Consider the following 13206-nt stretch of genomic DNA (forward strand, 5'->3'; position numbering starts at 1 on the left):
AGGTTTAAGTCCTATATAAATACTGTGAAAGTATCGAAACACTCAATCCACTGGGAAATGCACACGGCTCGTATTCAGAAACTCTGCATTTGAAACAAGCTGCCAGGATTTCTGTCCATTTGTGATGTCACAAATATACAATATTTAGACCCTTGACACAATTTTAAACGTAAACATTCTAAATGTGTCCCAGTTTATTCCTGGTTGCAGTGTATGTGAATGTCATCAGCTGACAGGAAGTACACATGGTCCCAAACTGTTGCCTAGCAACGCAATTCTGTTGCAATTCCGTCAAAATGCGCTAAAACGGAGCGTTTCAGAGAGAGGGTAAATACAGGCATATTCAGGCTGACAGTGCGAGGAAAATATAGTTTTTTTTTAACATTACAGCATGTAAACATGTTCTAATAGAAACACAAAATACAAGTATGAACCTGAAAATGAGCACGATATGGGACCTTTAAACTATCTAGAAGCTCACAGGGGAGAGTTTTGGCACGTTTTTGCAAGTTTTCGCAATTCATGATGATGCAGGGCTTTATATTGTTTCATAACAAAATATACATTAGAAGTACAGATACTATTATGATCATATGAATGTCTCATTGATACCTCAACAGAATAAAATCAGTATTTATAACTGTATTATTCCTACTAAAGTCTGCAATGGCTGCTAGTTTGACAAACTCTATGATGCATTTCCCACCTGTGACCACTGGAGGACATTAAAACTTGTAATTTTAAATACACAGGTCAAGTTAGCAACAGGCCATTTTTATTTACCAGTTGTTTAACCGAATGTTTTAAGCATTAGCAGTTCCTGAGTCTGCCTCTGTGGTGATTCTAGGAGATGTTGATCTGTGTATCAGGAGTGTTTGCTGCCCTCTAGTGGTGACAGCTATTAACTGCGATATTAAATTAGTAAATTAGTAAAAAAATACAGAATATTTAGCGTTATTATTTAATGTTATACAGAGTATTTATATCAGAAATTATTTTGTACACATAAACGAAAATAAGCACAACTTCCTAATAGTGTTTTCTTTTGTATTTCCCATATTGTGTTGACAAAAAGATGGAAAGTTTTAACAATAAGTCACTACTGTTAATTCTAATGTAAAAGGCGAAACAAACTGCGCCGATTTGAAATACTTAAAACAGTTGAAGTTGTAGTTGAAATATAAATGCTGAAAGAAGTTGAAATAGCAATTAAATACAGAAACATATGTAAGCTCTGTATGAAGTTGAAGTATATTTTATTATATAACAACGCATCATATCTTATGAGCTTATTATAGATTCTTGTATGTAAAATCTTAACCTACAAAGGTAGAAACTGGCTGTCAGATAAACGTAGCGGATTAAAAAGTGCCATATTTCCATCTGAAATGCTAAGACTATACTATAGCATAACATTTAATTACTCAAGTAGAGTAAAGGTACTTCAAAATTGTTATTAAGTATATACTTGAATAAATGTTTTAATTACTTTCCATCACTGGTGCTTAAGGCTGGATACGGCTGTGTCTCTCTCACACACAGACAAACACAGACATACACACACACATCCACAGAAGTGAAACAGCACTCATCTGTACTGAAAATAAATACATCTTTATTATTCTCATCTCTACAGAGTGATCCCTCCCTTGCATCCCGCTGACAAGACATCAATACAAAATACACATTATCATTAATAGACATCGATAGAAATTAATAAACACCAACAGTCAGACAGCGAAGTAAAATTAGTAGTGTGTGAAGGATTTTCTTGATCATTTAAAAAAATAGAAGCACATAGAGCGTCAGCGCTCACAGTGAGTGTTGGTCCAGCAGAGCAAAGTTTGTGATTAGTGAACATGAAAAATAAAAAAGTTTTAAACAAACATAAAGTCAATAAATGAGGAGAATCAGAGGTCAAAGGTTAATTATTATTTAGAGCATTGAATAAAGACTTTGAGATGTGGTTGAAAGCTCAGTATCATTCATAAGTGGACCTTTGAGCTCAGATTCTTTTCACCATATATTGTTCCCAAACATCAAGAATGAACAAACACAAAAACAAAGTCAATAAATTGTTTTCCAAAAGTTCAGCTTTAGGTAATTTCAAATCTAATGTGAGTCTGTGTGGAAATTGTGAAAGTCATTGTCCCAGGAAAGAGGTATTTAGGAGTGTTTTTGTCTTTATTGACAGGTCTCTCAGCCAATCACACTCAGCTATGGTGGGTGCAGAGGGCTTGTGTCACCTCAGCTACTTCCAAGATTTTCAGTTTTCAATAACTGATGGTTTATCCAGAAACCTGCAAGGGACCACACACAGACACTGTACACAGGCTTTCAGAGCTGAAGAAAACAGATGTTGAGTAACTGGTCATTAGTAATTAATTGTTCAGTGATCAATCACTTCTGTGGATTCTGTGCAAAGAGGAAGAAAATCAGAGATTCTTTCAATAAAACCAGCAACCTGCAGATTAATTTGTATCAGACGTGCTGCAGTGGTGCAGGGCGGCTTGAACTGTTAGCAGTGATTTACTGATAATCTATTAACAATAGTCTCAGTTAATCAATATATATGTTCGTATTATTGCACGGATTTGTCATCGGACGGTGGGAAGCTAACATAATGCGGCTAAAGCTTGGGCTACACTGCCCGCTCACCCATACATAGTCTCCTCACCGGGCATTACATCATCATCAACATCATAATCACTGTCGCCATGACAACTTACTGAAACCTGCTGCTGAAGAGTGACCTTTGACCTCCGCAGTACCTCATGACATCACACACTAACCTCATTACCTGCTCTGTAACAACCAACACACACAAAGCAACGACTGTGAGAGTTAAAGGAACAGTCCAACATTTTGTGAAATCCCTTCAGTTCAGGGTGTGTTTAGCCCTAGCTTAGCACAAGTCAGAAAAGACATAGAAACTGTGACAGATTCAACTGTGAATGAGGTGAGAGGAACAGAAGCACAATGACGATGATGATGACGATGATGATGATGAAGGAATGTGGACAGCTGTAGGATCATAATCCCTTAACTGTGTATCTTTAAGACCTTTTTAAACCTTTGACATGAAGGTGAAATGTGCATGGAATGAGTCATTTTAAGAGGTTAAAGCTCATTTTGACAGAAGATTAAAAACTAAAAAAAACAAACCAAAACGCACGAGAGCTTATAGAATGAATAAGGCACTTGTAGTATTTTAAAGGGAAGTCTGTCCTGTGTGTTTCTCTGGTAACATGTTAAAGGTTCAATTCAGCCAAATTACCAAATGAATGAACATATTTTAAGATTATTTATTATTATTGTTATTATTATCATCAGGACGGACTGATCTGATCTCAGACTGGGATTGTGGGCGAGAGAACTTCACAGGACTGGGACTGGTAGTGGTGGTACTGGCAGAGTACCGTTAGCAGTACTAGTTGTAGTACTCGTAGTATAAGTGGCAGTGGTAGTAGTTTGAGGCCTGGCTTTGATCAAAACAGCTTAGAAAAAAAAGGTGACAGGATGTGACGATGACACATCATCACTGATGATTCACGAGGACAGGCTGGTCCGGACTGGTGTTCCCAGCATGCATCACACCAGCACACTAGAACCAAACAGACACGTAAACGTACTCGTCGCACTCTGCGTCCTGTCTGAGGCCCCGCCCTCCGCAGGTGGGGTGGGCGGGGTTTATCACATGTAGGCGATGTGTTCATTTCGTCACCAGTGTTACAGACATACAGTGTTACAGACACATAGTGTTCCACACAGACAGTGTTACTCAGCTATACAGTGTTGCAGACAGACAGTTGACAGCTGCTCAGGCTGTGGTTACTAAGGCTGAAGGTGAAAGGGGGCGGTGCTCTGCTGTTGCCGTGACTACAGGGGGTTTTGCCTGCCGGGCAGGGGTGCTTGCCGTGGCGTCATGGAAGCCAGCAGCTCGCTGTAGATCTCCTGTCGGACCTCCTGCGCCACGCTCTCTCGAATCTGGAAAACAACAGAGACACAACTGGTAAACATTTTAAACAGCTGCTGTCTTCACTCTGGTCCTCCGTTTTGGAAAACGCATTTTCTGCTGAGAGTCCTGAGCTGTCTGAACGTAAAGACATGAGAGTGGTATCAACCTTCTCACCTAACTCTCAGCAAGGAAACAAACAAGTGAAATTCCTAAATGTCGAATGATTCCTTTAAACAGTTGCATTGTGGAAAAAGATGAAGCGACATCTTGTCACTTTCTTCTGTTCTGCATATAAACCAAAACAACCAATTACCAACAGTAACAAGAACGCATTCTGATGCTAGATAACTTTTTCTTTATCCAACACTGTGCTTGTTCATGACCCAACAATGTAAAATGCAGTGTTCATTTTCTCAACAAAACTTGCTGTTGATGACCTTTTATCATGAAAAAAGCATGACTAAAAGTAAATAAAAAGGATGCTCTAAAACAAAAACGATGACGGCTAACGTTAAACATTCACACAATGACAGTATTAAACATAAGATTTGGCTCTTCAGCCAGTAAAGTACCAGTAAAAGTAAGAGTGCTGAATGACTGTTACCTCTCTGATGAGCTGCTGCAGGTTGCCCGCTCTGACTCCTCCTGCTGCTCCCTCCTCCTCTGGTGGTACTACTACTACTCCTCCTCCTCCTCCTCCTCCTCGTCCTCCGTCCGTCTCTCTCTCCCTCTCTCCCTCCTCCTCTTCCTCAGTGCGTGTGTTGGGTCGAGGAGGAGGGACGGGGGTTATGATAATTGATGCCCGGTACACGCTGCCTTCCTGTTCTCCATCTCCTCCTCCTCCTCCTCTTCCTCCTCCACGGACTGGACTGGAGGATCGGGTTGAGGGGTTGGTGGAGGGGGCGTTACCGCCGTAGCTGAGCTCTGATTGGAGGAAGAGCTGCTCTCTGAGGAGGTCTGACACCTGGACAGACAGGAAAAGGTCGTACATTAAGTCAAACTTTAGCATTATTAGCTTTATATAAAAATGTGTGTGTGTGTGTGTGTGTGTGTGTGTGTGCTGACCGGCTCCATGGCTCTCAGTGCAGACGCGGTGGACAGACTGTCTCTATGGAGACCCTGAGGAAGAGAGCAGTTCACATCATGTTAATCATCATTGGTTTAGTCCAAAATCACATAAATTGTCTCAAAGGGGTTTTGAAAACCCACTGCAGCATTGTGTGCATACTGTATACTCTGTGTTGTGTGTATATACCCTGTGTTGTGTGTGATGTGTCAGATCCATCAGTCTGTCTTCAAGCTGTTGTTCCAGCTCCTGCAGTTCCTCCCTGACCGCTGACCTCAGAGACTGAAGCTGCTCCACTTCCATCCTGCAACACACACACACACCAGGTTTGTTTAGTACCACATACTACCGCGGTCCATGTTAATGTGAAACATGTATCTGTTTGCCGTTATGAGTCACCTGTCGGCAGGGCTCAGGTGTTTGTAGACCAGAGCCTGCTGTCGGATGATGGACTGCTCCAGGTCCATCATCTGACTGCGGAACAAGTTCAAACTCTGCTTCTTCTGCTGAAACTCGGCCAAAGACTGAAAAGAGAGAGAGAGTGAAACACACTTTATTAATAATGACAACAACGACAGTCCTCTGTTGCTTCCTAGATGGAAAAGGTCTCAATACATCACACCGCAAACTAACAGTATGAGATTTGAATAGATTTTAAACTAACCCACAACAAATTGAAGGAGTGATGACAGTACCTGGTGGCCGGGCGGAGCTGCTCTGTGCTCACTGAACGCGTCCGGAGTGTTGGCTCGGTTCTGGATGGAGAGGACATTGATGTCAGGACAGGAAGTGATAAGTTAGAGCTAACCTAGTCAAAACTAAACTACAGGAAGTGATGTCATTACCCCTGGTGTTGGAGAGGGGTTTCAGGGGTCAGGAGCAGCAGGGAACAGCTGCACAAATGTCGCACAATTTTCTGCCTGCATTGATACCGAGATGCATTTTACTTTTGTACCACTGCCGATCAGTTCCATCAGTTTTGATAACTTTGTACTCACCAAGTTAATTGCTGAGATCTCAGGATGAAAATAGGTCTAATGGTGCAAGCTTAAAGAAAAAGTTTGACATTTTGTTTATTCGCTTTTTGCCAAAACTTAGATGAAAAGATTGATACCCCTCTCATGGTCAATGCGAAATGTGAAGCTTCAGCCTGAAGCCAGCTAACTTTGCTTAGCATAAAAACTGGAAACAGGGGAAACAGCTAGCCTGGCTCTATCCAAAGGCAGCAAAAAACACCTACCAGCACCTGTAAAACTCACTAACTAAAATGTTGTATCTCCTTTATCTAACGTGTACAAAACCCAAACTGTAAAAACAACGGGGGATCCGTGCCGAACTATTTTTTTTGTCCGGGCCTGTTTCAGGCAACCAGTGGAGAGTACAGGAAGTTACTGGTCCCAATGAGAGATTATTAACAACATTATGGATGTGCTGTCAATTTGACCTCCAAATACAGTGGTAAATAATCTGGCCAAAATTATTGTTTATCCATTAATTGTCCAATTGAACCAAAGAAACTAAAGATGTAACAGTTTTCATTTAAAGTGACTACAACCAGAGTAGACTACAACTAAAGTGACAAGAGATTAAGGGACTGGGACTGAAAAGGATTTACCTGGCTCAGACTCTGAACCGTTCCTCTGATGTCATGCAGAACTCTCCTCAGCTGCATCTCAGTGACGGATGGGCCCTGGCTGGGTCCTGGACTTGGAGCAGCGTGAGGAGCGAGCCCCGGCTGGAGGCTGTAGCCCGGGCCGTGGGTTGAGGCCAGGCCTGGGAAGAAGCCTGGAGTAGGAGGAGCGAACCCTGGGTGGAGGCTGTGTTCCTGGGCAAACGGCGGGTACTGGGTGACGGGGTGGGGGAACGCCAGGTGTGGGTTCATATTGTACCCATGGTAACCAAGATAGGGTGAGGCAAACTGTGAGCCATAAGAAGCAGCATGGTAAGGTGACTGATGACCGTATAGTGGATTGTAGCCCTGGTGGTGCATTGCTGGAGTCCCCGGAGGCAGGTTGTCCAGATTGACATGGTGAGGAGCCGCGGACGTTGAGGGCTGATGCAAATTGGAGAGGCTGCTGTGCTGGGGGATTATGGGAGTTGTAGGTTGGTAGAAACTTGTTTGACTAGAATGGTGGCTCAAGTTGTGCTGATGAAGAAGGTTAGGAAGACTGCCGTATGGATGGTGAAGGGAAGGGTACTGCGGAGGAGGGTTCAGAGTGAAGGGGTATGGGCTCGGGTTAAGGCTGGGACTAGGATTGGGGCTTGGGTATACGTACTGAGCTGTAGGATTAGGATTCGGATAACGAAACATCATCTGCCCTGGATTCCAACTTTGCTGGTTTTGGTTGGCACTCATGTTCTGTTGGAACTGGCCCGGCTGCTGCTGATTGAAGGAGAGATCAGGAACGCTCTGGGTGCTCCAGGACCGGACATGTCCTCCCGGTGACCAATCAGGAGGAGGGCTGTAGCTCTGCTGGGAACAGTTTGACCTGAGTAGGTGGCGTGGGATGTGCTTAGGTGGGATGGAAGCTTCTGTGGAAAGCCTTGGTTGTTGGTTGATAGAGTCAGACGAGGAGGCGGGGTTTATGATCAGGGTAGACAGACAGTTGGTTTGTCTTTCCTCCTTCTCTTCTTCTTCCTTGTCCCCTTCACCCTCCTGGGTGTATTTGAAGGAGTACCTGGGCTGCGTGCAGGACGCCTGTCCTCGCCCAAACTGGATCCTGACAGAGGACACAACCCTGGAGGGCGAGAGGAACGTGGAGGGCAGGGAGGAGGACCTCTGCAGAGGGATACCACGTCTTCCTCGCCCTCTCCCTATGACTTGGGGCGAATTGTCAGACTCGGGGTCGATCCGCTGCCAAACCCGAGTCAGCCGTTTCTGTTTGGCTCGGATCAAAGCGCTGAGAACTGGAGACGGTGGAGCAGGAGGAGGACAAAGTGCCCCGGAATCATCCAAGAATGCATGCTCTTCTTGGGCCTCGTTCTCAGCACCCACTCCCTCTGTGGGTTGTTCTGTGTCTGTGGCGGTCTCGGTCTGGTTCTGACTGTGTTGTGGTTCTTGCTCTGAAGCAGACTGATTCTGGGTGTGTTCTAATTCTGGTTGTGGCTCTTGTTCTGCAGCAGACATACTTTGGGCAATCTCCTGTTCTGGTTCTGGTTCTGGTTCAGGTTCAGGTTCAGGTTCAGGATCAGGATCAGGATCAGGATCAGGATGGTCCCCACTCTCAACTTGCTCCTCCTCCTCCTCCTCCTCCTCCTCCTCCCGGGTCTCATCCTGCTGTGTTCCCATTGGTCTGTCCCTTGGAAGGTGGTGGGCGCTGTACTGCGGAACCTGCTCTGAACTCCCATCTTGCTCATCTTCTCCCCTAGAACTACTTCTCCCATCAGCCTCAGGAGCAACACCAGGACCCGCCTCTTCCTCTCGGCCGTCTGGCAGCGTGAACACTGGTTGGTCCATTGCGAGGGGCGTTGCCACATCTAGCGAAGGGTGTGATGTCACAGTGGTCTCGCTGTCACAGCTGTCACTGCTCTCCTGCACCTAATTACGATTAATTAAGAATGAATTACCAGAGAGGTTACCTGAGGTTTACCTTCTAGACACGACCGTGTAAAAATACTCCATTTCCCTCTGAAATGTAGTGGAGTAAGAAAGTAGCATAGAATTGAAATACTCCATTAATGAACAAGTACCTTATTTAAATACAGTATTCAAGTAAATGCACCTAGTTACTTTCCACCACTGTTGATTAGTGATTATTTAGAAAAATAAGATTCTGAGACTTCTGCAGGGAGAGATAAATGAAGTTGTAGCAGCTGCATTGAAGTCGCATTTTGTTGAGTCATTTTCTGTGTCACAATGAAAACAATGAAACATCATTTTCATTTCCTTGTGTCTCAAATGAAAAATCGAGTTTATAAGCACAACATGCAGTGTCTTGTACTCCAATGGAGGGGATCTATTGCGGACTGCAGACGTATGAGAATCTGCAGCAGAGATAAATGTTCCAGACTGCTTTAGTTACAAGGTTTCATTAAACATCATGAAATCATTTTCATCCATATGTGATTCATTAGCAGGGATGTTTCCCCCCCCTGGTGAGATACAGCTCTGACTGGAATTAAATGAGTCACTTCAAATAACTTAAAGGTCAAAGTTGGTGATTGAAACTGAGATACAGGCGAGATACAGACCTTGAGGTAGCTGTTGGAGTCGGCGGAGGGCTCCTCAGCAAAGCCACTGCTGTCTGACTGCTGACTGACTGTCCTCAACAGATCTGAGAGAGACACACAGACACATTATGATTCTTCCCGCAGTACCCCATCTGACCAGCTGGAGGCAGAGCTGAATCATTTATAGTGAACGTAAAGCATAAAGAGACAGGACAGTGTGTCCTCAGTGAACTGAGCCACAGGAAACATGTTTATTGCATACAGAAACAGGCTGCGCATATAAACTCTCATAGATACACTGGATAGGAATGCAGCAATGTGCCAACAAAGACAGATGAGAAGAAGGCGACTGGCAAGTTAACATAGATGTAGGTTTCGAAATGTTCATTTGCAAGGAAGGAAATGCATTCAACACATTTGTTAGACCTCAAAGATACACACACGATGCATTTTGTTGAGTAACGCTGAATGTCGACATCATTTTTGTTTGTTTACAAGAAAACTCCCAAGGGCATTTTGAAGGTAAGTCAAACATTAAGGTCAGAAATCTTAAACAGAGGTTAAGGTGAACTCACCGGTGGCTCTGGAAGTTCTGGGTGGCAGAGCCTCATCTTCATTACTCTGAATCTGAAAGACAAACAACACACTGACTTTTAAGACCTTAAAAGACCTTGCATCAGGCTCCGCTCAAGGTAGGAATCGCTGCAAAGGTCAATCCACACTGGTTTTTGGTCTGTTTTCTTGACATTTGTGACTAGTCCGTCTTCCAATGCTACTAATTCCAGGCCTTTCTTTTTTGTTTCTCTGGCATGTTAAGTGAAGTGTAAGCTCCACAGGAAGCTGTTTAAATCACACAAGTCTCCTGCTGTCTATATATTGTGAACTACTTAACTATACCCATAATGATCAACCAAGTTCATCACTTTCACTCTGAGCTTTCTGGTTTCAATATAGTCACGTAGGGAAATTAACTCAATGAATCAATAAATAAAACCTCTTCCTGTATATTCCACATGGAGTCTACTGTAAAACTATTTTTGTTCAGTACACTTTGCTTCAGCAGCTGGTGTGAATTCTGAGTCAAAGTATGTTTGGATGCACCCAGAAGAGGATTTTTGGCTGTATTTGCCTGAATTTAGCTTCTAGAGTTGGTGCTGAATAACTAGTGTTTTACAGGGGTCGCAGTCATATGTACATATGCAACACACACAAGGATCATTTTGTTAATGTGAAGTGGTGAGATGGTGTCGCCAACCCAGGAGAACATCACAAACTCCTCAACGTGTAGGGTGATTTGAATGATCAGAAATGATTAAAAATCTGTATATTAGTTATAACGTACAACGTATCCTCATACAACGGTTTGCATGATATCCTACGAAGAGTTATTCCTAATTTTTCATGTGTTTTCCTACGAATATCCAACAACATGTGACGTACGTGTCAATTTCCACTCGTTACATGCATACAGTCTTTTCAAAATAAACTTCTGTCTTCACAGGAAACAACTTCGTTAGGTTTAGGCAACAAATCTACTTAGTTAGGTTTAGGAAAAGATCGTGGTTTGGGTTAAAATAACTGGTGTAGTGGTGGTGTAACTGAAGTACGGAAGTTACGGAAGTTGAAAAATAAATCAACGTTGACTTCTGGTTTCAAACGGGGCGTGAACACCGGTCTCCTGGGTGAAAGTCCAGTGTCTTTTCGCTCTTCATACTTCCTAGTTCATGATTACGTGGATTACATACAAATTGATTTTTTGGGGATATACACAAATTACAGTGCATTACTTTTCGTAGATATAGCTATGGGCGGTGTATGACATGAGCCTACGTTCTAATGCTGGAGAACATTACACCTCCTTTGTGTTAGAGAACCCTGTGTTGGAGGAGTCCTGACATTACCAAATAAGTATGAAGAACCCAAGAGAATCCAGGAGAACACTGTACCTCCTCCATGTCGAAAGAGTCTGTGTTTTCCATGCGAAGCTGGGCCAGCTGGAGCGGGGCCAGGGTAGGAGGAGCTTTCTCTGGGGTGGAGGTCATGTTCTTCTCCTCCTGCTCCTCTTTGACCACCTGGGTTCCTTCTTCTGTCGTCTCATTGGTTGACTGGGAATCAGTTGACTCTGGTTGATGCTCTTCATTGGCTGCTGGTCCGGTTCTGCTCTGTTCAGGGCTGATTGGAGGCGAAACGAGTGTTTTTACATTTTGCTGATAATAATTCTGTACTTTAACTTAGGATTTTAAATGAAGGACTTTAACCTGTAATGGAGTATTTTTACGCTGTTCTACTGGTACTTTTACTTAAAGGATCGGAGTACTTTCTCCACCACTGCAAACTGGTTTAAATAGTAGCTAGCTAACAATGGCTACCGGTCAGTCCAGCAGTACCTGTCGTCTCCATCCCCGATGGTTTCCTCCGTAACCGTTGCCAGGTAACAGCTGTCTTTCTTGCGCAAGTGTTTCTGGTTGACCATCTCCGCCTGGTGGTCCAGGTCGGTACTGCTGCCGTCCTGTTCTGGACCGGCGTGCGCGTGACCGTTTGTGTGTATGTGATCAGAGGTGGCGTGTCCGTTCGGCTGTGTGTGTTGGTTAGGTGTCTGCGCTTCAGCCGACTCGGGGGCCGCCGCAAGCAGGTTGTGTTTGGAGAGGGTTTTCTTGAGGAGTTTGGCGACGTTCCGAGCCGAGCCGGTTCTCCTCAAAGGTGGAACCGACTCATCTCCCCCTCCTTCTCCTCCTTCTGAGAGAAATACAAGATCAACAGTTCAGAATTACTGTCATTCAAATGTGGTGCTTGTTTTGTTAACATAAACTGTGACAAAATATATTTGTCAACTAACTTTTGGTCCAGTGAAGACAAGACATTATTGAGACGAAATAGAATTTATGGAACAAAAACGTTCACAAAATTCCTACAGAATATCGTCGACAAAAGAAAGAAATGATTAAAATAGAATTTGACAATAAGGACTTAAAAGAAATTTCTGAGAGGAGACTGATTTTTTTCCAATCAGTTAAATAAAAATTAAAATTAAAAAACTAAAATGCTCAAACTTCATCAACCATAACGTGTCTTCATCATCTAATAAGGTTACAGTGTTTCTGGTTTTCTTTGACAACGACAAAACTGAAGTATAACTAAAGTAAGACGGATGAAGTTGACTAAAAGTGATTAAAATTCACATAGACCTTTAATCTCAGGACAAACACTATAAATAAATCTAAAAAAAGCAAACAAAATGAATTATTGATTATCCATCTCTTCTTCAACTCTTGGAAAGTCACATGAATACAGCAAAGTCCCATTTTTTTGTCAGTTGCAACTCATTAACATTTACCAAATGCAGTCTATATGTATCATATATCCTCAGTTTTGTTTGCTATATAACAGTCAAAACTCAGTGTGAGACTTTGCCCATGGCTCTCTGCTCCTCTTAAAGTCTAGACTACAGAAAAAGCAGTCTTAGTGTGGTTGCCATGGTTAGTACCTTGGTCCCTGGAGCTGATGCGTTGGACAGGGTGACCAGAAACTTGACTGTAGAGCTGGAAGAACTCATTCGCTACTGTGGTCAAGACCTCGATCTGACGGAAACGACCTGAGAGAGAAAGAAACAAAACAACAGTTACGCCGTGCTTTACAGAGCCAAAACAAAGACAGAAAAGACCATGTGCAAACTAGGAAATATAAACGGAAACACTACTGAAAACAAAAGATGTTTTTAAAAAAGGTTTGGATTCTCTAAGATTTTGAAGACATCTGTTCTTAACCTGCTGCTTGAAGTGTAAGAACTGGTAGTAAGTAAATCAAGATGCACTTTAGTTAAAAGTGAACATCCAGCAGCGCTCTTCCTCCTCTGAGCCAGGTCAAATATCTCTGCTGGTTGGATGTTTCCTGGTGTCTCTGAGCTTGCTTTTAAAGCACTCCCACCCCAAAAAAAAAAAGAAAATACCCATCTTATGAGGTCATTCAGTCTCATCTTCAGCCTCATGAAGACGTCAAACCAGAATAAACTCCA

At 43.1% G+C, this 13206-nt stretch overlaps 1 protein-coding gene across 4 annotated transcripts in view; it reads right to left on the reverse strand.

Moving 5' to 3' along the window:
- Positions 1–1597: 1597 nt before the first annotated feature.
- itprid2 (ITPR interacting domain containing 2) overlaps positions 1598–13206 on the reverse strand; it is a 44461-nt gene continuing 32852 nt past the window's right edge. For all 4 annotated transcript variants that reach the window (XM_074658595.1, XM_074658594.1, XM_074658593.1 and 1 more), the window contains 12 exons: positions 12679–12786; positions 11582–11930; positions 11141–11366; positions 9770–9821; positions 9216–9298; positions 6640–8562; positions 5720–5779; positions 5424–5548; positions 5214–5328; positions 5024–5077; positions 4563–4922; positions 1598–3987 (listed from right to left, as the gene is read on the reverse strand). In XM_074658595.1, coding sequence (XP_074514696.1) covers positions 3880–3987; positions 4563–4922; positions 5024–5077; positions 5214–5328; positions 5424–5548; positions 5720–5779; positions 6640–8562; positions 9216–9298; positions 9770–9821; positions 11141–11366; positions 11582–11930; positions 12679–12786 — 3563 coding nt within the window. In that variant the 3' untranslated portion in view covers positions 1598–3879. The remainder of the gene's footprint in view (positions 3988–4562; positions 4923–5023; positions 5078–5213; positions 5329–5423; positions 5549–5719; positions 5780–6639; positions 8563–9215; positions 9299–9769; positions 9822–11140; positions 11367–11581; positions 11931–12678; positions 12787–13206) is intronic.

The sequence above is a fragment of the Sebastes fasciatus genome, chromosome 14 (genome assembly GCF_043250625.1).
Source record: "Sebastes fasciatus isolate fSebFas1 chromosome 14, fSebFas1.pri, whole genome shotgun sequence".
Lineage (NCBI taxonomy): Eukaryota > Metazoa > Chordata > Actinopteri > Perciformes > Sebastidae > Sebastes > Sebastes fasciatus.